Source organism: Bubalus bubalis, chromosome 5 (assembly GCF_019923935.1).
Source record: "Bubalus bubalis isolate 160015118507 breed Murrah chromosome 5, NDDB_SH_1, whole genome shotgun sequence".
NCBI classification, from domain to species: Eukaryota; Metazoa; Chordata; class Mammalia; order Artiodactyla; family Bovidae; genus Bubalus; species Bubalus bubalis.
The window spans coordinates 123,489,846-123,511,438 of record NC_059161.1 but is presented as its reverse complement, the minus strand read 5'-3'; the positions used below and the strand labels follow the sequence as shown (position 1 = coordinate 123,511,438).

At 39.0% G+C, this 21,593-nt stretch overlaps 1 protein-coding gene across 2 annotated transcripts in view; it reads left to right on the top strand.

The window, feature by feature from the left end:
- Positions 1-21,579, top strand: part of ATL3 (atlastin GTPase 3) — a 44,158-nt gene extending 22,579 nt beyond the window's left edge. For both annotated transcript variants that reach the window (XM_006050832.4, XM_006050831.4), the window contains exons 5-13: positions 446-496; positions 3,240-3,296; positions 4,250-4,342; positions 5,288-5,426; positions 15,470-15,597; positions 16,679-16,735; positions 17,818-17,889; positions 18,267-18,698; positions 19,451-21,579. In XM_006050832.4, the coding sequence (XP_006050894.2) occupies positions 446-496; positions 3,240-3,296; positions 4,250-4,342; positions 5,288-5,426; positions 15,470-15,597; positions 16,679-16,735; positions 17,818-17,889; positions 18,267-18,698; positions 19,451-19,537 (1,116 nt within the window). In that variant the 3' untranslated portion in view covers positions 19,538-21,579. The remainder of the gene's footprint in view (positions 1-445; positions 497-3,239; positions 3,297-4,249; positions 4,343-5,287; positions 5,427-15,469; positions 15,598-16,678; positions 16,736-17,817; positions 17,890-18,266; positions 18,699-19,450) is intronic.
- Positions 21,580-21,593: the final 14 nt, after the last annotated feature.

Genomic DNA, 21,593 nt, shown 5'->3' with positions numbered 1-21,593 from the left:
TTTCAGCTATTGTTCTGTTATCAGAATTCCTATGGTGATAAGTATAAGTAAATGTTCTTTTTATACTACAGATATCAGTGAAGCTCTTACAAGCTCAAGAAGCAGCCTAAATTACTAATATTTTCCCACTTTGGTCATAGTATAGTATATTCCAGGAAAAGTCTGAGAAGTGGAAATTGAAGTTAAATTAGTTGCATTATATGGGAAATGTAGACTTGGTGTAAAAAAGTAAGAAAACTATTTTAAACTATAAAGGAAGAATTATGCGATTTCAACCTTATATGCATAGTTCTCCAAAAACACAGATAATATTACTGTTTAAACAGACCTTGTATTCTTATATGCAGACCTTTAACTGTACAAGCTTCTGTTCACTGCTTTAGACTTACTTGGTATTCATCTGAAGTAGACTAGAGTAGTATCAATCTGAATTTTTGTTTTCTAGATTTATAATTTGTCCCAGAACATTCAAGAAGATGATCTTCAACAGCTGCAGGTATGTATTCCTCATAAAAATGTTAATAATGTCATTTAAAAGTTTTAAGGCCAAGGTGCATTTTACAACTGAGTAGTTTCAGCAAAAGATTGAAATGTGGAGGAAGGTGTGGGCTCATGGTAATCCTTCACTCTGTGTATCTATGATTGGAGTGGTCAGGGGTGCTCTTACTTAGTTAAGCAGGGGCCCGAAAAAAGTGAGAAGGTAAATCCTGCAGATATTTTGGGGGGAAAGTGGTGCAGGGAAGGAAACAGCAGGGAGACAGGCCTTGAGGTGGAGTGTCCTTGGTGGGGTCCAGGAACAGCACGGAGGCCAGTGGATGAGGCTGGAGGATGAGTAGGAGAAGGGCGCGTGATGACGTCAGAGAGGCGGGCACTCAGCTTCCAGTGATGCCCTGCTTTGTAAGGACTTGGGCTTTTCCTCTACGTGAGATGGGAGCCAGGTTTTGATCAGAGGATATTGCTTGGCATGTGATAAAAGGATCATGGTGACTGTTGTGTTTAGAGTGTATTTTTAGAGGTGCAGTGATGCATTCAGTGAGACTGCTTATGAACCTACTGCAGTAATTCAAGTGAGGCTAAATAAATTAATATTTATAAAAGGCATAGGGTCATTGCCTAGAAAACAGTATGTGCTTAATATGTGCTAGCTGTTACTTATTAAACCTGTTACTGTTATTAGTCATTGTCCTCTCTCCATAGCAGCAGTTCTTACATGTGTTTCCTGTAAAATCCTCTTCATTGGGTATCCCTGAGTTGGATGCAGTCTGGCATGCTTCTCGAATTCTACTCCTCCCACTGACATTCAAGAAATATATCAGAATGTGAGAGTCTTGGGGGTGTCATTTATTATAGAGATTACCTTGAGTTAGTTTTAATTTATATTCCTTTAAAAAAATAATTCCAAAATTTTGGCTCTTAATGTTTCTATTAGCAGTTACTTGTACTTCATAATTGGTGGTTCTACACCAGTGCCATCATTCAGTGGTTGAGAGCTGTTGCTCCGTGATACATATCCATCAAAACTTGAGTTTGATACCTTTTCACCTGAAACTGACCCCTTTCTAAGCTCCTTTCTTTCACACATTTTTTGAAATACCCAATTTGTGTGAGGGCTTCCCTGGTGGGTTGGTGGTAAAGAATCCACCTGCCAGTGCAGGAGACGCGAGTTTGATCCCTGGGTCAGGAAGATCCCCTGGAGAAGGAAATGGCAACCCAGTCCAATATTCTTGCCTGGGAAATCCCACGGACGGAGGAGCCTGGCAGGCCACAGTCTGTGGGGTTGCAAAGAGTCGGACTTGACTGAGCAACTACACAACAGCAACAACAATTAGTGTGAGGCAGTGGACCAAGTGCTGTAGACACACTAGTGTGTGAGGTAGACTGGATTCTTGGTGGATTTTGTAGTCCAGTCAGTGAGAGGGTGCAGAAATGACTAGGCATGAGTGATGTGTCAGGACTACTGCACACACGTCACAGAGTGCCACAACCTGGGTGGCTTAAAACGTAGAAATGTATCATCTCACAGTTGGGGAAGCTGGAAGTGATATGTGTATGTAATATATATAAAGACTTCCACCCGTTTCCTTAATCATCAGCCCCGCTCCCTCACCTCCTCTTTCAGGGTAACTGGTGCTTTAATTTCTGAGCCTTTCAGGGATTCTGCTGAGAGACTCTGCTTGGTACTTTTTGGCCCCTTCCTCATAGATCTCTTATTCTTAGAGGGGTGGAGAAAGCCAAAACGCAGGACAGTTCTCATTTGTTCTCCTTCCAAAGTGTATGTGACAACTCTTCTTTTTCATACCCTTTCTCTTCCTCTCTGTCCTATGAGTTTATAACTTTTGCACTTCATTTTGCTATACTTTTTGGTGCAGCTTCATGAAGAAATAGAGGTAAATGTATAAACCCTAACTTTAAAGAATTCCTTCATTGGGTCATCCGAACGGCATGCATCCTACAGGTCTGGTACATGCTGTCCTTGGTGCTGGAGGTCCCATAGTGCACAGAGCGTCCCTGCCCTCATGGACTTGAAATGCTAGCAGTGAAGACAGATACTAATCAAGATAAGTAAAGGTATAGTGTGTTAGATAGACAAGTGAGGAGAAAAATTTGAAAGGACATGGGACAGGAAATACTGGGTGGAGAGGTGTAATGTTTTTAGGTAGATGGCCATGGGAGGCTTCATTAGGAAGGAGTCATTGGAGTAAATACCTGAAGGAGTGATGTAGCTGTTCAGGTGTGTGGGGGAAGGACATTGCAGGCAGAAGGAGGCATCAGAACAAAGGCCTTAGAACGGCAGTGCGTGCAGCAAGTTTGCGGAACATCAAGGAGGGCCAGTGTGGCCAGATCACTCTGTAGGGTCTGGCTTTTATGCACAGTGAGGTTGAAGGGTTTCGAGCAGAGGCCTCGTGTGGTCTGACTCACCTTCTGTATAACAGAGCCGCTGTGGCTGCTGAATTGAGGAGAGTCTGTGGGGCTGACACAGTGAGAAGCTGTTGCAATATTCTAAGCCATGTGGAAGTTGCACATGGTTGGATTTTGGGTTTGCTAATGAATTGGAATGAGGAATTTCTGAGAGAGAAATAGTCTAGATTATTTTAAGATTCGTGACTCCTGTGGGAGTGTAGAATTTTGGTCTCATATAAGTAGTATTCAGTCTGTTAAAAGAATTATTTGCTAAAGAATAGCCATTAAAATATTTTATGTAATATTGTCTTACAAACCATAACTTTTCTTTTTTAAAGCTCTTCACAGAATATGGTCGTCTGGCGATGGATGAAATTTTCCAAAAACCCTTCCAGGTAGGCTGTTAACTGTAAATATAAGTCACATCTTTGTTTTAGTTCATAGATGAGCAAACTATAATCCACAGGCCAAGTATGGCCAGCTGCCTGTTTTTATATGACCTTGGAGTTAGGAATGGTTTTTTTTTTACATTTTTAAATGGTTGAAAAAAAATCAAAAGAGGAATAATATTTCATGGTATGTGGAAATAATCTGAAATTTAAATGTCACTTGGCCATAGTGAAGGCTTTATTGGAACACAGCTACACTCATTTGTATTGTCCATGGCTGCTTTTTGCTACAGTCTGAAATATTTACTCTCTGGCCCTTTACAGAAAACGTTTGCTGACCCCAGCTTTAGCTAATTGCTTTATGAGGATGAGAATGCACAGTAACCTCAGTAAGATTAAAGGATCTCTAAGCATTATTTTTTATTTTAGTTTTTTTTCCTGTCTGATGTTAACAGATCTCATTTTATGATTAGCTAGTACTCTTTTTTATCTTGTCCTTCATCATATTCTTCATATTTGCCTTTTGAGCAGACCCCTGAATGTAGCATTTTCTCATCAGTCTATTTTCATCAATCTCTTCCTCTTAACCCATGAGGACAAAAATATCAGATAGGATATACTGACCTCACAAATGGCTTATACATGTCCTTCTAGTCTTTATAGGGTTTCTAAGACATTGGAGAAGGAAATGGCAACCCACTCCAGTGTTCTTGCCTGGAGAATCCCAGGGATGGCGGAGCCTGGTGGGCTGCCGTCTATGGTGTCACACAGAGTCGGACACGACTGACGCGACTTAGCAGCAGCAAGACATTACAGGGTAGGATTGGGTAGATAAATCCTTTAGCACATTCTCCTGCCCCTTTTGAAGAAGGTGGCATTTTGGGAAGAAGTGTTTCAATGGTTATTTTGAAAATACATTTATGCAGTTTTATAATGCGTTCTGCTCTTTTTCTAAATAGACGCTGATGTTCCTGGTTCGAGACTGGAGTTTCCCTTATGAATACAACTATGGATTACAGGGAGGAATGTCATTTTTGGAAAAGCGTCTACAGGTAAATAGAAATATAGTCTTCTGAGGAATTACCTAAAAGTAGTGATAACTTTCTCATTTGCCTTTAGCGAATATTTAAATACTTTAAATATTTAAAGTATTAAAATATTTTAATACTTTAGCAAAGTATTTAAAGGGATTCCCTCTTAGCTCAGTTGGTAAAGAATCTGCCTGCAATGCAGGAGACCTGGGTTCAATTCCTGGATCAGGAAGATCCTCTGGACAAAGAAATGGCAACCTATTCCAGTATTCTTGCTTGGGAAATCCCATGGACAGAGGAGTCTGGCTGGCTACAGTCCGTGGGGTCACAGGAGTCAGACACGACCTAGCGACTAAACCACTCTCCACCACTGTATTTAAAGCAGATTATGGAAAATTACATTGTGTGTTAAATACTTAGGAATATTAATTAGCACAAACTGATGTTATTCATGGTAAGGTTAAAGAACCCGTGTATATAACTCACAGGGATTGGAGAGAAAAACCCCAGGCAAAAACCCAAGCTTTGATTGCAATTTCCATTTCACAATTCACATGTGAGTCTATATGTGCTTTTGGTTTCTGGTGTGGATACAAACAGGCTTAGCCTGTTTTCCAAAATTAAAACACAGGGGTCCTTTGTCAATTACTGCTCACTGGTTCGTGCCCACAAGCCTCTCCTTGTCCTTCATGCTCACAAATCTTTCCTTATTCTTCCTAAGTCTTGTGCAATACTCTTTTAAGAAACTCTTTAGTACCTGTTCTTTGATAGCTCTAGGAGCCAAGCCATAGTTAATCAAATTTATGCATTTATTGCTTCTCAGGGTTCTGAGTTTTCTCACTGGACAGCACCTGGGCCACTGTGATCTTTTAGAGTCGGAAAGTCTTCTTTCCTTTGTCCTATACGAGTGAGTGCTGGTTAGGAGAAACACGTGGTCGTTTGTAAATTGTTGGCCTCTATTGGCAGGTAAAAGAACACCAGCATGAAGAAATTCAGAATGTCCGGAATCACATCCATTCATGTTTCTCCAGCGTCTCCTGTTTTCTGCTACCACATCCGGGACTTCAGGTGGCCACAAGCCCTGACTTTGATGGCAAATTGAAAGGTGTGTTGCAAATGATGTTATTTATACATGTGATTTTTATCTTTGGAATTAAAAAGAGTGACCAGAAAATATCAGTTATGAATAGTAAGTCCTTGACAGAAATACTGTGTTATTTTAGAAAGGATAGTGTTTAGAGTCTAGTTCAGTTTTTTCCTCCTGCCTTAGTGTGACCATCAGCATTATATTATCTTAGTTTCTCCATCTGAAATGGTTGTGGTAATACCCATTAATGATCTTTCTAAGAATGATGTTGTGATTCCTGGTTTACAAGAGATAAAAATGCTAGATAAAGGAAGACTTAACATTAGTTAGCTCATTTTTATGAAGTAAAACTAAAGTCCCAAACAAAGGTGGTATGATGCATGGCGTGGCTATTGTTTTCATTTTATTTGTGATTATAGCAAACTTGATGCTAGGTCATGAGTTACTATCAGGAAGTGCTAACCAGACGCTAGCTTAGAGGAATCAGAGGTGGGACTCTTGGGTTCCATTTTCTTATTTTTGATCCTTCCTCACTGAAACCTTGGGTCATTTAATGGCTAGTCCTCAGTTTACACATGGGTTTAACCAAACACTTTTGTTTGTAAATTAATTCTGAGCTTCTTTTTTTGTTGTTCAGTCACTAAGTCCAGTCTGACTATTTTTGTGACCCCATGGACTGTAGCCCACCAGACTCCTCTGTTTAGGGCATTTCCCAGCAAGAATACTGGAGAGGGTTGTCATTTCCTTCTCTAGGGGATATTTCAGATCCCCTGAGATTGAACCCAAGTCTCCTGCATTGGCAGGTGGATTCTTTATCACTGAGCCACCAGGGAAGCCCATTTGAGCTTCTTAGGTTCCTAGTAAAATTGAAATAATAGCTGCCATTTTTAGAGGCCATTTGTCTGTCTCTCCAGGCCGCTGTGACAAAATACCACAGACTGGGTAGTTTATAAAAACCAGAAATTCATTTCTCATAGTTCTGGAGGCTGGATTTCCAAGATCTGAGTGCCAGCATGATCCGGTGAGGTTGTCTTTCTGGCCTTAAAACTTCTGGTTGTATCCTTTTGGGGGGAATGGGCTGGAGAGCATGGTAGGATCTCTTTCATAGGAGCACTGATCCCACCTGGCTTCACTCCCATGACCTAATCACTTCCCGAAGGCCCCGCCTACTAATACTATCACCTTTAGGGGTTAGAATTTCAACATGTGAGTTTTGGAAGGACACCGACATTCAGACCATAGCAGCAGCACTATGTGGAGTAGGAAATGGCAGCCCACTCCAGTATTCTTGCCTGGAGAATCCCAAGGACAGAGGAGCCTAGCAGGCTACAGTCCACGGGGTCACAAAGAGTCAGACACAACTAGAGCATCACCACTGTGCTAGTTACTTTTATACTTAATGCTCCCAGTGATTCCATGGAACTGATATTGTTTGCTTTATCTTACAAGTGAAGAAACTGGCTTAGAAAAGTTACATAACTTGCTCAGAGTATTCAGCTAGTAGGTGGTGGGGCACAGATCCACGTCCAGATCCTTCTTGCTCAAAGCTGTAGTGTGCTAGAACAAAGTTCTGCTGTACTGGGCAAGTCACTTAGAGCATTTACACTGCTTAGTTACTAGAACTTGCCTTGTGAAGTGGAAGTTTTTTATTACTTCGTATTAAACATAAAATGCATAATTTTCAATTTATGTAACTCAGTGGATTCAAGAAAGTTAATATGCTCATTCAGCTTAAGATTTACATTCCAGCTGGTATTATTGCAAAAAAAAAATTGAATCTGAAAGGCTCACCTTTACCTTCTATTTGCCACCTGTGTGACATTTCATGTGGTTGGCAGCTTTCCTGAGTGGGAAACTCTCACAGCCTGTAGGTTGGCAGTTCAGAAACCCAAGGTTGGGGCCTGCCTTTGGAGAGAAATCCGCTTAGGCAACACTGGTTCTGAAACAAAAGCAGTTGTGAGTGAATTCTCTGAGTTGAGTAGGTGAGAAAGTTGAGCTTGTAGGTAAGGTGTTCTTTAGAATTTTAACGCTCCATTATTAGACGTGCATTTACCAAATCTGAGCTCTGGTATATTCATCACTGGTAGGGAAGCTATCCAGTGAAATCTTAACTGAAGATGTTTAAGAGAAGATGGGTGGGAGTGACTCCTCATACCTTTTGTCTTGCTTTAGGGTGGTTTCAGGTTATTGGGCATTGGTTCAGTTCAATTCAGTCGCTCAGTCGTGTCCGACTCTTGGCGACCCCATGAATTGCAGCACGCCAGGCCTCCCTGTCCATCACCAATTCCCGGAGTTCACTCAAACTCACGTCCATCGAGTTGGTGATGCCATCCAGCCATCTCATCTTCTGTCATCCCCTTCTCCTCCTGCCCCCAATTCCTCCCAGCATCAGGGTCTTTTCCAGTGAGTCAGCTCTTTGCACGAGGTGGCCAAAGTATTGGAGTTTCAGCCTCAGCATCAGTCCTTCCAGTAAATACCCAGGACTGGTCTCCTTTAGGATGGACAGGTTGGATCTCCTTGCGAGTAACATACATAATATACAAACATGACATTCCTCCATATTATTCAACATCTAAATATTTCGGAATATTCTGTTTTAAAATTAATTTTCATTATGTTATTCTAGGAAACAGGAAGAGCTTTTTAAAGTTCTGTAACCTTGATTTTTGAAATTTTCTATCATCCTTGGGTATGTATTTTAACAGGAAGAGCTTTTTAAAGTTCTGTAACCTTGATTTTTGAAATTTTCTATCACCCTTGGGTATGTATTTTATGTTAGTTTCCTAGGAACTGCTGTAAAAAACTGCCATAAACTAGATTTCTTAACAAATTCATCCGCTAGCAGTTCAGGAGACCAGAATTCCGAAATCAGGATGTTGTCAAGCTAGGCTCTTCCTGGAGGCTCTTGAGGGGAAGCTGTCTTGTCCTTCTCTTGGTGGTTGCTGGCAGTCCCTGGAATAACTTGGCTTTTAGTTTCATCACTCTGCTTCCTGCCTCTGTGGTCACTGGCCACCTTCTCTGTGTTCTCTCTTCTTGCAAGGACATTGCTCTTTGAATTTAGGTCCCACTTTCATCCAGTATGATCTCAACTTATCACATCTGTAAAGCCTCTATTTTTAAATGAGATCACATTCTGAGATTCCAGATAGACATGCATTTTAGCGGGGGACACTCCAGAGTACACAGATTTACAGGTATGAAGGGTTTGTCACTAAACATTCAGGGTGCTAACTAAGCTTCATATTATAAAATAGGGAACAAATTCTATATAAGCAACCTTTGGTCTTATAATTATTCACTATGCGTGATAAAACTATAAAACACATTTTTAGGGTTAAAATTCTTTTTTACTACATGGAAAGGCAAGTCCCAAAGGAAGAAATACAGATGGTCAAGGCATAATTCATGAAAATATGTGTTGCCTAACAATAATCAAGAAAGTGCAAATGTGTTGGTACAAATTTGTATACTGTGTACCACATTAGCAGCATTGTAAATGTTCACAACTTTTGATCCAGTATTTCACTTTTAGGAAATTTTCCTAAAGAATTATGCATATATAAGTAGATTAAAATATGTGGACAAGAATAGTAACTCTGTTGCATTATTATAACAGTGAATTATTGGAAGCAACCCAAATATATATTTCTGAGGAATTGGTTCAATTATGGTACATCTCACAAAGGGATGAAAATAAATCATTTAAAAGGAAAAAATAGATAAATGGATCCATCTGTATTTACATAGAAAGATGTTCATGATATGTTGTTAAATGTGGAAAGTGCGGAGAAGCATATATTGTATGATCCTAATTATTTAAAACTGAATATTTATGAGGTTGTTTTTAAAAAAGGAAGGATTTGAGAAATAAAAATTTCCTTTTTTATTTCACTTTAAAAAAATGTTAATGGTTTGCCCTTGTGTGTCTGTTAAGGGAACTATAGTCATTAGGAGGGTTGTTGATGAAGAATTCTTGTTAGCTCTGCAAAGGTATGTGGGTATTTGTAATTTTAGGGAACCTTTAAAAGAAGATATTGAAGGGTTTTGAGTGAAGAGCAAATTGAGGATGTTCCATTGCAAACAGTGTGAGACTTGTGAATATTTAGCAAGTGCTTGGCTGAGAACCATGTAAACTTCGTTGTGGGGGACCTTTAAGTAGAGTTGATAACATTTTTCAGAGTTAAAAAAATTACCTAGACATTGTATTTTCTCAAGCATATACTTGTACATTGACTTGGTTGAGCTCCTGCAGCTCTGCTCTATATAACCTGGATAAGACATTAGCCTGAGAATGTTTAGGGGTAATCCAGAAAAAGACCTTCATGTAGTTTTTGTAGAACATTTAAATTTATTAAGAACTGCATTCTGAAGCTGTTTCTGCAAATGTTCCCCTAATTACTTCAGGGATTGTTTTACTGGTCTTACTTTATTTTTTAAAAGAATAACCATTTATTCAGGGGTGAACACCTGCCAGACACAGTCTTGGTTATGGTATAATCAGTGCTAAGCTGCCGCTTCCTACAGTAGTTAGCTAGGAGACTAGCTCATCTTTGAGACTCCTTTTCAACAGACACAGGATGACTGCCATCACCATAAAGAAAACTGTCTTCCTTTTTTACTAGAGCAGACAGACATAATACAGTAACTACTGAGATATTTAGCTAGAAATGAAACAGAAGACATTGTAGGGAGCAGTCTTCTTGGACGCCGTGAGACATTGAAATTGTCTAAGTGATGCGACAATAGTTCTTGTCTGCTCTTAAGCCTAAAACTCATATTTTGGTACAGCCTTCATAGAAACATTAATTGCTGAGGCTCTGTTAAATCTGGGTAAAACCATGGACAATACCATTTGTGTTGTCTGTAGATCCTGCTGTTTCTCGTGTGAAATATTTCTGAAGCTCTCAGTTTTTCAGTGTGATGACCATTGAAACCTTTAAAAAAAAGTTTTTCCGAGTGGATAATGCAGTCACATGTTTTAAATCCCAAAAAGGATTAAAATGTATTCAGTGAAAAGTCTCTTTTTTGTAGGCTTCCAGAGTTTCTTTAGTATATGCAAAGCAAATATAAATATACATAGGATAGCATGTTATTAATATGTACACTTTTTTGTTTTTCACTTCAGGGTTTTAAAGAATTTGTCCCACTTTTTCTTTCTTGAAATTTTGGGGTCCCGTTTTTTCACATTATAATTTATGATCCAGTTACAGTTCAGTTCAGTTCAGTCACTCAGTCATGTCCGACTCTTTGTGACTCCATGGACGCCAGCACGCCAGGCTTCTCTGTCCATCACCAGCCTCCAGAGCTTGCTCGAACTCATGTCCACCGAGTCGGTGATGCCATCCAACCATGTCCTCCTCTGTCGTCCCCTTCTCCTGCCATCAATCTTTCCCAGGGTCAGGGTCTTTTCCAGTGATCCAGTTTGGATCCAGCTTATTTTCTGAATGACTACCTATGCATCTCAACACTGTTGAAGAGTCCAACTTGTCCTCATGGTTGAAATGTCACCTTTATCAAATGTTAAATGTAGGGATCAACATCTTATAGGGCCATATTTTGGTTCCACCCTGAGAGGACTATGAAATTAAGAGTATTTAGATGGAGATTGGTATCTGTTTATTTAGGTATCTCATTAAAAAACAAATATTTTTTGATGTCAAGAGATCTTATGATTGATTATTTAAGATGGTATAGAAATCAGTGATTAGAAGTATATGTTACTATTTAGAAAAAAAATCTCATGCAGATTTCAATTTTGTGAGCATAAGTAAACTCTAATTATAAAATTGAAAGCATGGGGAAAAATTAATTTTATTTGACCTCTGGAATTGGGGAAGGACTCTTTAAAATTAGAAGGAATACAGTATAGACACTCAAAAAAAAAAAAATTAGAAGGAATAAAAGAAATTATCAAGAAAAAGTGCTATAGTTTTGAATACATAATAATCTTATGCATGTTTGTAAAAAGGCAAACAAAATGGAGAAAAATTTCAGTTATCATAGTATACATAAAGAATATGTTTATTTACTTGCTGAAGAGTGACTAAGATAAAGGCCCTAAAAGTTCACTGAAAAGGTAATCAGCTGATGAACAAATATGGGAGAGAGTTTGGCCTAACAAGTAATAAAATAAATAAAAGCAAATTAAAAGAATGATCTACCATTAAATTTTTAAATATGCTATTTGATATCCAAAAGAATGCATCAGTATTACATACAAGAGAGAATATACATAATGTATATATGTAAGGTATGAAGTGTAATGAATATCATCAACCCACTGCCCAACTTACTATTAATATCTTGAGCTAGAATTGGCACACGTTCTGTAATGGACTAAACTAAATATTTTAGACTTTGTGGGCCATACAATTACTTAGATCTACTTTGTAGCAAGAAAGCAGCCACAGACAATTGTATTAATGAATGTACATGGTTATATTTCAATAAAACTTTATTTATAAATATAGTTAGCTGTCATATTTGGCCCAAGGGCTGGAAAACTACATTATCAGTGCTGTTTTCTATATTTGTATGCTTCTTTCCTTCTCCCTGCCTCTCCACAGAAATAACTACTATTCTAAATTTTGGTTATGCTGTCTTGTCCTTGAATTAAAAAAGTTATTACTTGTATGTGAAGTGAAGTGAAGTGAAAGTTACTCAGTCATGTCCCACTCTTTGGGACCCCATGGACTATAGTCCACCTGGCCCTCTATCCATGGAATTGTCCAGGCCAGAATATTGGAGTGGGTAGCTGCTCCCTTTTCCAGAGCATCTTTCCCACCCAGGGATCAAACCCAGGTCTCCCTCATTGCAGGCAGATTCTTTACCAGCTAAGCCACCAGGGAAGCCCTTGTGTTTGATTCACTTAACAGTCTTTTGCTAAGTTTCTTCAATTTTTTTTTTTGAACTTTATAAAAATATACTATGTGGCCAATTTGCATTTTCACTGTGAGCTTTATTTTTTAGTTTTGTTTTCTTTTAAATTAATTTATCTATTTTAATTGGAGGCTAATTACAATATTATGGTGGTTTTTGCCATACATCAACATGAATCAATCACGTGTGTACATGTGTCCCCCCATCCTGAACCCCCTTTCCACCTCCCTCCCCATCCCTCTGGGTTGTCCCAGAGCACCAACTTTGGGTGCCCTGCTTCATGCATCCAACTTGGCACTGGTCCATCTGTTTTACATATGGTAATATACATGTTTCAATGCTGTTCTCTCAAATCATCCCACCCTCATCTTGTCCCACAGAGTCCAAAAGTCTGTTCTTCATGTCTGTGTCTCTTTTGCTGTCTCGCATATAGGGTTGTCGTTACCGTCTTTGTGTGCTTTATTTTTAAGGCTATCTGTATTATTGCATGCGATTGTAATTCATTCAGCTTCATTGTAGGATAATAGAGCATTCTGTGAATATAACAATTTATTCTCAGTGGAAGCTTGGGCTTCTCCAGTTTTTTTGCTATTATGAATAGCACTGCTATGAACATTCTTGTGGATGTGGACATATGGGAGTTTGCCAGGTTATGTGCTTACAAGTGGGATTGATAGATAATTGAAATACATATATCTTCACCTTAGGTAATGCCAAATTGTTTTCCAGAGTTCTTATTCCAGTTTACACTCCCTTCATCAGTGTTATAAAAATTCCTGTTGATCCGTATCCTTGGCAACACTTGATATTAACAGCCATCTTAGTTTTGTTAAATTACTGATTATAAAATAGTATCTCATTGTGATCTTAAATTGCATTTCTCTGATTACTAATGGGGTTGAATATCTTTTCATGTATTTATTTCTATTCATGTTTCCTTTCCTCTGAAATTCTTCTTGTCTAGTTTTCGATTGGGTGTTCTTTCTCTGCAATGTCAAGATTCTATATGTCTGTTTTAAGTTGTGAACCTTGTATTCTGTCTTCCATATCTTAGTTTTCTTCCTTATTTTGCATCATCTGATCTCTCTGTGTTGTTCTTTGTTATTTTATTCAGATCTTTTTTTTTTCTCCAGAGGAGATTTGATCTGTGTTTGCTTCTTTGGGGAGCCAGGGGCTTACCAGCCCAGTCCTGTTTCAGGATCCAGCTTAATTCAGGAATTATTTTTGCACAAAGTTTGTTACCCCATTATAGTGAATGGCCTCAAATGAGCCACAGCTTCACATGTACTTAGCTCAGTGCTCTGGTTTCAGCTCACTCCCCACCTACTCAGCCCCTTGCAGCTCTCTTTGTAGACTCTCTTTGTAGACTTCCAAGTCTACAATGGAATAGAATACATCTTTTGCAGGATCTTGTTAGGAAGAAGTTCCCTTCCGATTCTCTGATGTTTAGTACTTTCAGAACCAGAAGCTGCAAGATACGATTTTTCGCCAATCAAGTCAGTAAAGGTTTTAAAAGCAATAAAAATCTCGTGAGCTCATAGTAATGAACAAGCCTTCTCATATGTTGGTGATAGGAATATAAGCTGGTACAATTTTCTACAAAAGCAGTTTAGCAATATATAAGAGCCTTAAAAAGGAAGGGGAGAGTATTTTAAATGTTAATTTTGATTGTCTGATGGTGGGTTTTATGGATGGTTGTTATTTTTCTTAATAGTTTTGAATATTTTCTAGAAATTTATATTTTTCTCACATACCTGGTAATTCCTCTTAGAAGACGCTATAATCTTTAGAAATAAAATAACCTGAAGTTTTTTTCTGTGGAGATGTTTATGGTGATCCTTGTAGCTGGAAAAAATTTAGTAAACCACTTTTGTTTAATTCACTGCTCTATTCCCAACTCGTACAACAATGCCTGCCACAAAAAGGTGGTCAGAATCTGTTAAATGAATACATAAGACTGTCTCCATTTTGTAAATTTGGGCTCTGCAGTGTTAAGTTCCTACCTTTATGTGGGTTCCTGTCTACTTTATTTTTAGCTGATAGTTTGAATTAGTTGAATTCAATAACTTGAATTATGAAGATGCTGGATCATATAAATCAGATTCCTTGTATTTTCATACTTGGGCCAGCTACTTCTCACTTTGAGGAAAGAGCTCTGTTTAATAGCTTCCTGACCCTTCTGTGGGAACTCTATAGAAGCTGGAAAGCAGCTGTCATGTTTCCTGAAATAGTAGTCTTTTCCCTTTGGGGTGGCCCAGAGAACAACTGAACGACTTCACTTTCACTTTTCACTTTCATGAATTGGAGAAGGAAATGGCAGCCCACTCCATTGTTCTTGCCTGGAGAATCCCAGGGACGGGGAAGCCTGGTGGGCTGCTGTCTATGGGGTCGCACAGAGTCGGACACGACTGAAGTGACTTAGCAGCAGCAGAGAACCTCTCTGAGGAGAGAATGGAAAATAAATATCATGAGATTCAGATGCTTCTACTTCCTTTAACGTTAAAAAAATGAACAAAAGTAAAGCAAATGGATAAATAGCAATTTATAATGCTTTTAAGGGGGAGAGTGAGGGTGTGGCAAAGGCCTGGTCTGGGAGAACCTAAAGGGTTGATAAGGATTTTCCTGAAGATATGTTAATGAAAATTTTTTTTTTTTAAGATTTTTTTTTGTTTTGATGTGGACCATTTTTGAAGTCTTTATTGAATTTGTTACAACACTACTTCTGTTTTATGTTTTGGCTTTTTAGCCACAAGACATGTGGGATCTTAGTTCCCCCACCTGGGATTGAACCCCCACCTCCTGATAGGAAGGCAAAGTCCTTATTACCACTGAACTGCCAGGGAAGTCCCGTAAAATAAAAAGTAAAATTTCTTGGACGTGTAGGGAGTAGAGGTGAATCTCGCAGAGTGAAAACCAGGGTAGCGATATTGTGGATATTCTGTTCTGGACTAGAGAGGACTTAATTCTGCAGAAGGGAAGGCGACAGCACAGTCACGTGAGAACAGACCGTCAGCAGCCTGGTCCTTACCAGAAAGGGCCTGGCTCACAGTCTGGGACTTCTGCTGCTCCCTTTCAGCTAGAGGTGTTAGAACAACCAGATGGACCGAAGATTGCTTTATGCTCCCCTTGGCTGAATAAATCTGTTTGGCTTATTGTTTCCTTTTTCTTGGTCCTGCGGACAGACATTGCCAGTGAATTCAAAGAGCAGTTACAGACACTGATACTGCATGTATTAAACCCAGCCAACTTAATGGAAAAGGAGATCAATGGCTCAAAAGTCACCTGTCGGGGACTGCTGGAGTATTTTAAGGTAAATATGGGGTTTTCATTATTAAAATATTTGACTTTTGGTGAAACTGATATACGTTATGAACTAACTCAGTTCAGGTATTTTATTTTTTTTTATTTTTATTTTTTTAATTTTATTTTATTTTTAAACTTTACATAATTGTATTAGTTTTGCCAAATATCAAAATGAATCCGCCACAGGTATACATGTGTTCCCCATCCTGAACCCTCCTCCCTCCTCCCTCCCCATTCCATCCCTCTGGGTCGTCCCAGTGCACCAGCCCCAAGCATCCAGTATCGTGCATCGAACCTGGACTGGCAACTCGTTTCATACATGATATTTTACATGTTTCAATGCCATTCTCCCAAATCTTCCCACCCTCTCCCTCTCTCACAGAGTCCATAAGACTGTTCTATACATCAGTGTCTCTTTTGCTGTCTTGTACACAGGGTTATTGTTACCATCTTTCTAAATTCCATATATATGCGTTAGTATACTGTATTGGTGTTTCTCTTTCTGGCTTACTTCACTGTATAATAGGCTCCAGTTTCATCCACCTCATTAGCAGTTCAGGTATTTTAAAGCTTGGGGGAAGTTGGAAGGAAAAGCCTTTTCAGACTCCATTGTACTTCCAGGAGTAGGCCACTGGGTGGCAGTATTGGTCTAGCCACCAAATGGATGTTCTCTGCACTCTCTTAGAGGAGTGATTACTGTGGCTAAAGGAAGACTGTTCCTCATGGAAGATGGTGTGGAGAGGAGGTGGTTAGGAAGTTGCTGTGAGTAGGAGACGGCACCTAGATGTGACACGACTACCTCACGGCGGATGGTCACTCTGCCCACAGGCAGTGGTGAGGCCAGCGTGCATGGGGAGTCTGGCGGGAGCCATAGCCTTGGTAGGCGTGTGCTGCTTTGAGAACATTTTTAGTTAACTAAAAAAATGCTAACATGCACTCAGAGGTGTGCTGTGTTTTTGCTAATTCCTGGGTGTGGATCTAGGTCTCTAGGAAAATGCAATTGTACGGTCACTGTTTCTGAAAAGTAAGCTGCAGTTAAATATGATGAGTGGCGTTTTTCATAACTGTTTTTCTGTTTATATTCTAAGGCGTATATTAAAATTTACCAAGGAGAAGATCTGCCTCACCCCAAATCCATGCTTCAGGTAAGCAGTTCTTTGACAGTCCTGGTAGTTCCCCTTTTCTTTTTTTAAAAAACTTGTATTTATTTTTGGCTGTGCTGGGTCTTTGTTGCTGCGCGAGGGCTTTCTGCAGTGGGGGCTACTCTCCGTTGCAGTGCCCTGGGCTTCTTACTGCGGCGGCTTCCCTTGTTGCAGAGCCTGGGCTCTGGGGCATGCGGGTTAGTTCAGTAGTTTTGGCTCACGGGGTCTAGAGCATGGGCTCAGCAGTTGTAGCACACAGGCTTAGTTGCCTCCTGGTGTGTAGAATCGTCCTGGACCAGGGATCGAGCCTGTGTCCCTGCATTGGCAGACAGATTCTTTACCACTGAGCCACCAGGGAAGGTCCCCCTTTTTCATTATGCTGAGGTCTGTTCACGTTTAGCATGTTTTCAGCAGTGTGACTGACTTCAGATTTTTTTGTCTGTATTCATGGTGGTGGAGTTAGAACAGAACAGCGTCCCCCCAAAAAGTATTGTACGAAAGTTAAACATACCCCATTCCGTTAGACAAATCATTCTCCTATTGCCTGTTGTCTATTTTCGTAAAACATGTCCTGACTTATCTATTTACTAATCAGATTTTTCACTTTCAGCAAGTTTTATTATCAACATTTTGATGTTTTCAAGATGTCATTTTGTGAATACATACGATTTCTGACTTACATGTGCTGAAGATAAGGTTGTTTATTGCCAAATGTTTATTTCTTTAGTAGACAAACATTTTCACAAAGGGAGTTAGCATGTGAGATTGGTATTGTAAAGATAAATTTTTTCTCTTCTGAGTTACATCTATTTCATAACATACAAAATTGAAGCAAAGGAAATATTTTCAGAGGTTTAGTTTTATGACAAAGATTCTTATGTATGAGAATACTTTTTGGCAGAAAATCTGGCAGAAAAGGTGTATTTTATTTAATCAGTTGGACTTTGTGGAAACCTGAAAAATAACAGAAGAATCATAAAGGAAGAAGAATGGGGAATAGAGTGAAACAGAACTTCTGTTTGGTTATTTGTGGAAGAATATTAAAAGAGAAAGAATTTATCATTTGTGGTTTCCTTTCTTAAAAGGCCACTGCTGAAGCCAACAATTTAGCAGCTGCAGCCTCTGCCAAGGATGTTTATTACAACAACATGGAAGAGGTATGTTGGACATAAGTCTTATTCTGAAATATCTAACCTGGGCAATATTTTCAACTTCAGAAGTCCAAGCTTGATCCTGCTTAGTGTATCTGATGATGATGAGGCAACATTCAGGTTATCCTGGTTATTGGGGCCTTTTAATTACGACCCTGTCTGACTTTCTTACAGTGGCACAGCTCTCACTGATCAATATCACCCTGGTTAGTAAGTGTGCTTTTCAGAAGAATTGAACCCAGACTTTTGTTGACCTTAGTCATCATTTTAAAGTTCGTTTCTAGTATCTTAAAATTTTCTAAGCTTTTCAGCGTTTTCACTTGTTTTATTTGGCACTTGTTTCTGAAGGATTCTTTACCGCGTTCTGTCTTTATTCTTGTCAGGTTTGTGGGGGAGACAAACCTTATCTGTCTCCAGACATTCTAGAGGAGAAGCACTGCGAATTCAAACAGCTTGCTCTGGACCATTTTAAGAAGACGAAAAAGATGGGTGGGAAGGATTTTAGCCTTCGTTACCAGCAGGAGCTGGAGGAGGAGATCAAGGAACTGTACGAGAACTTCTGCAAGCACAACAGTAGCAAGAACGTCTTCAGCACCTTCCGAACCCCCGCAGTGCTCTTCACGGGCATCGTGGCTCTGTACATCGCCTCCGGCCTCACTGGCTTTATTGGTCTTGAGGTGGTGGCCCAGCTGTTCAACTGTATGGTTGGACTGCTGTTAATAGCGCTTCTCACCTGGGGGTACATCAGGTACTCTGGTCAGTATCGTGAGCTGGGCGGTGCTATTGATTCTGGCGCAGCGTATGTATTAGAGCAGGTAAGTGGTGCCAGCCCAGGAGGCTGATGGTCGATAACAGATAGATATCCGTGCTTCTGTTGTAAAATATCTCCATTTGGAAGAGTTCAACAGTGATAGAAGGCATGAGAAATATACCTTTTTTTTTTTGATAGGTCTTATGTTTTATTATTGTTCTTTAAGATGTTAATGTTTATTCCTACCTAATATTTTGTTTCCATGCTTAAAACCTGCTCATTAATGTAAAAAACTTTACAAGTTAACATACATTGTGTTCTTCACGGGAAACTTAAATATGTGTTCATCAGACATAATTCCTGTGTGATTATCTCCTATATCCAAGGTTAGTTTGCTTCACTGAAAGTCGTGAGCTTTGAAAAATATGAATTTAGCGAAATGTTCTGTTTTGAGATCTACCAGTGGATGGCATCTCTTTCACTTAAATCGCTTCATCAAACCAGTGGCTCTTGACATTGACATGATCTCCAGGTATACAGATTTGAGACTGCTTTGTTTTTCTGAGTAGCAGGAACAGATCAGTTAGAAGCTTGCAGTGAAGGCTGGCGAGCTGCCCATCCACTAAAGATTCAGCTGACCTACTTTCTGGGGCATTAGCAGTCGCCACAACGCTCCCTGACCCCTGCATTTTCATTCCCTACTTTTCTGTCTCAGTGTAGACAGAGATTTTTGAAAGTTTGTCTGTAATGGCTTGCTGTTTTGACACTGTGCTGTAATTTTATTAACTGACATGTTGAATAAATGGACTTTTGCAGGCCACTTCTCACATCGGTAATTCCACTCAGGCTGCTGTAAGGGATGCAGTTGCTGGGAGACCACCCTCGGATAAAAAAGCTCAGTAGCATCCTAATGAGAGGATCAGACAAGAACCCTTCTAGCTCCCTCTGATTTCTGGGCGTCTGCGACGGCCACAGGCCCAGGTCTCCAGGAGCGCAGACCCGGGACCATCTGGGAAGAGCCGAAACACGGCACTAATAAATGAACAGACCTTTCCTGTGGTTTCAAATTCTTAAACACACTTCCATTTCCCTTGGAAGCGTTTCTTTTCCTTGCTGGTGTAGATCCAAGCTTGTGTCTGTTTTCTTATTACTCTCTGCTTTGTGCACTTTATGGGGGAGAAAGCTAAAAGAACAATGGAAATGCGATTTTAAGTCCTTTATGTGCCGCTTAGTGCCTTTTAAGATTGAACCCATGCTTTCGAGGACTTGATCGGGAGGAAATTGAGGACATTCACATGAAAGATGCTGTTTTGAGATGAACTGTCAGTTTGTACCGTACTCTTTTGAGAAGGATTCCTTTTTTTAAAAGTTTACAAAACTTGGCAAAAGCTTCAAAACTAAAGACTGACTAAAAATGATGCTATTACGGTTTTTAAATCTTACGATATTAGAGAATTGTGTTTGCCACATAATATGGAAAAATTGTATTTAAATTAACCATACACTGAAATTTAAGGTCTGTTTCCTGGCAGGCTTGCAGTTTTGTTAGAACATATTCTGGTTTGTTTTTGTTTTTTTGCCTTCATTCATTCCTATAGCTTCTTTCTAGAAAAGAGGCAGACATGCCTTGAAAAACCAGAGCTGCTCATAATAAAAGGAATGAGTGTAATACTTTAAGGAAAAAACTTGAGTTTAAATGAACCATGTGACCTCTGATAAGTCATCTGAACTTGTGCCTTGGTCAGACTCGCTGATTGTAGGTTTATAACACATATGTGTATTGTACATAACTCACACAGTCGTCATTCATGAGAACAGAACTTTATCAAGGACTAGAGGAAGGATTTTTACCAAACATGCTGCCTTTAATCAATGTCCCGTCTCATGTGGCTTGGCAGTGCATCAGGTCTTCATCCACAGCGTTTATTTGCAGTCTCCTGTTCATGGTCTGATGTTTTTAATAATGAAGCTAAAACTGTCAGTTTTATTTAGTGAACCATCGTTTATTTAACTTTATACGTGACTAGTCTGGTAGCTCTAAAATATCTTTGGCTTAGTAAGGACCAAGTCCCACCCAAGTATGGATATATAATATCTAGGAAGTATCTAAATTCTTTATTTACCTTGATTGTGTGATAAAAATTTTTGTCTACCAGTTGCCTTTTCCTTTGTTTATCATGGTGAATTGTTGTGGATTCTAAAACTTCATACAACTTGCCTGCAAGTATTTATATAAGCATTCAGGTATATGAGCCTTAATTCTTAAGGTAATTTCTATTGTTGTGGGAGGGAGGTAGGGAGTTATAGGCAAATTCCAAGTGTAAGTTCTATATACGTGAAGTATGAATGGATGGTGGAAAAAAGTCTTTTCTAGTCTGTCATCTCTTTATCAAAGAGTATTTTTCTTGACTATTTTAACACTTTACCACTCAAGTATTTTTGTAAGTTTTGAATTAATTCTAAGTGCTTAATGTATTTTTCACATTTACATACCATCTTGCCCTGAAGTTCTTGCTATTTTATTCAGTCATGGTTAAATTTTAGAAAAACTCCAACTTGTTCTAAAAACTGTTTACTTGCATATCAGTAATACTTAGCTTTATTAAATTAAAACCTTAGTTTTGAAATTTTGGTGCATTTTCAGGTGGCCTATCATATTCCTGAAGATTGATACTTATTTGCTAAAGGCCTTACAGATGTTGACATACTTAGCTTTTAATGCACTGTATAAGCATGTTTATAGATTTCAGAAGAGTTGTCTAGAATTATCCTACTTTTAATGATGAGAAAAGGATGCTATGTTTAAAACTTGAATACTAAAATACTAGATTTTTAAAAAATAAAAAACATGCAATCATGTATGATTTAATGAAACCTTAGATTTTGGTTACTGTTTAAATTCACCAAATTTCTGTTTTGATCATAAAGGAATAATGTTTAATTACCCTGGGGAAGCCTT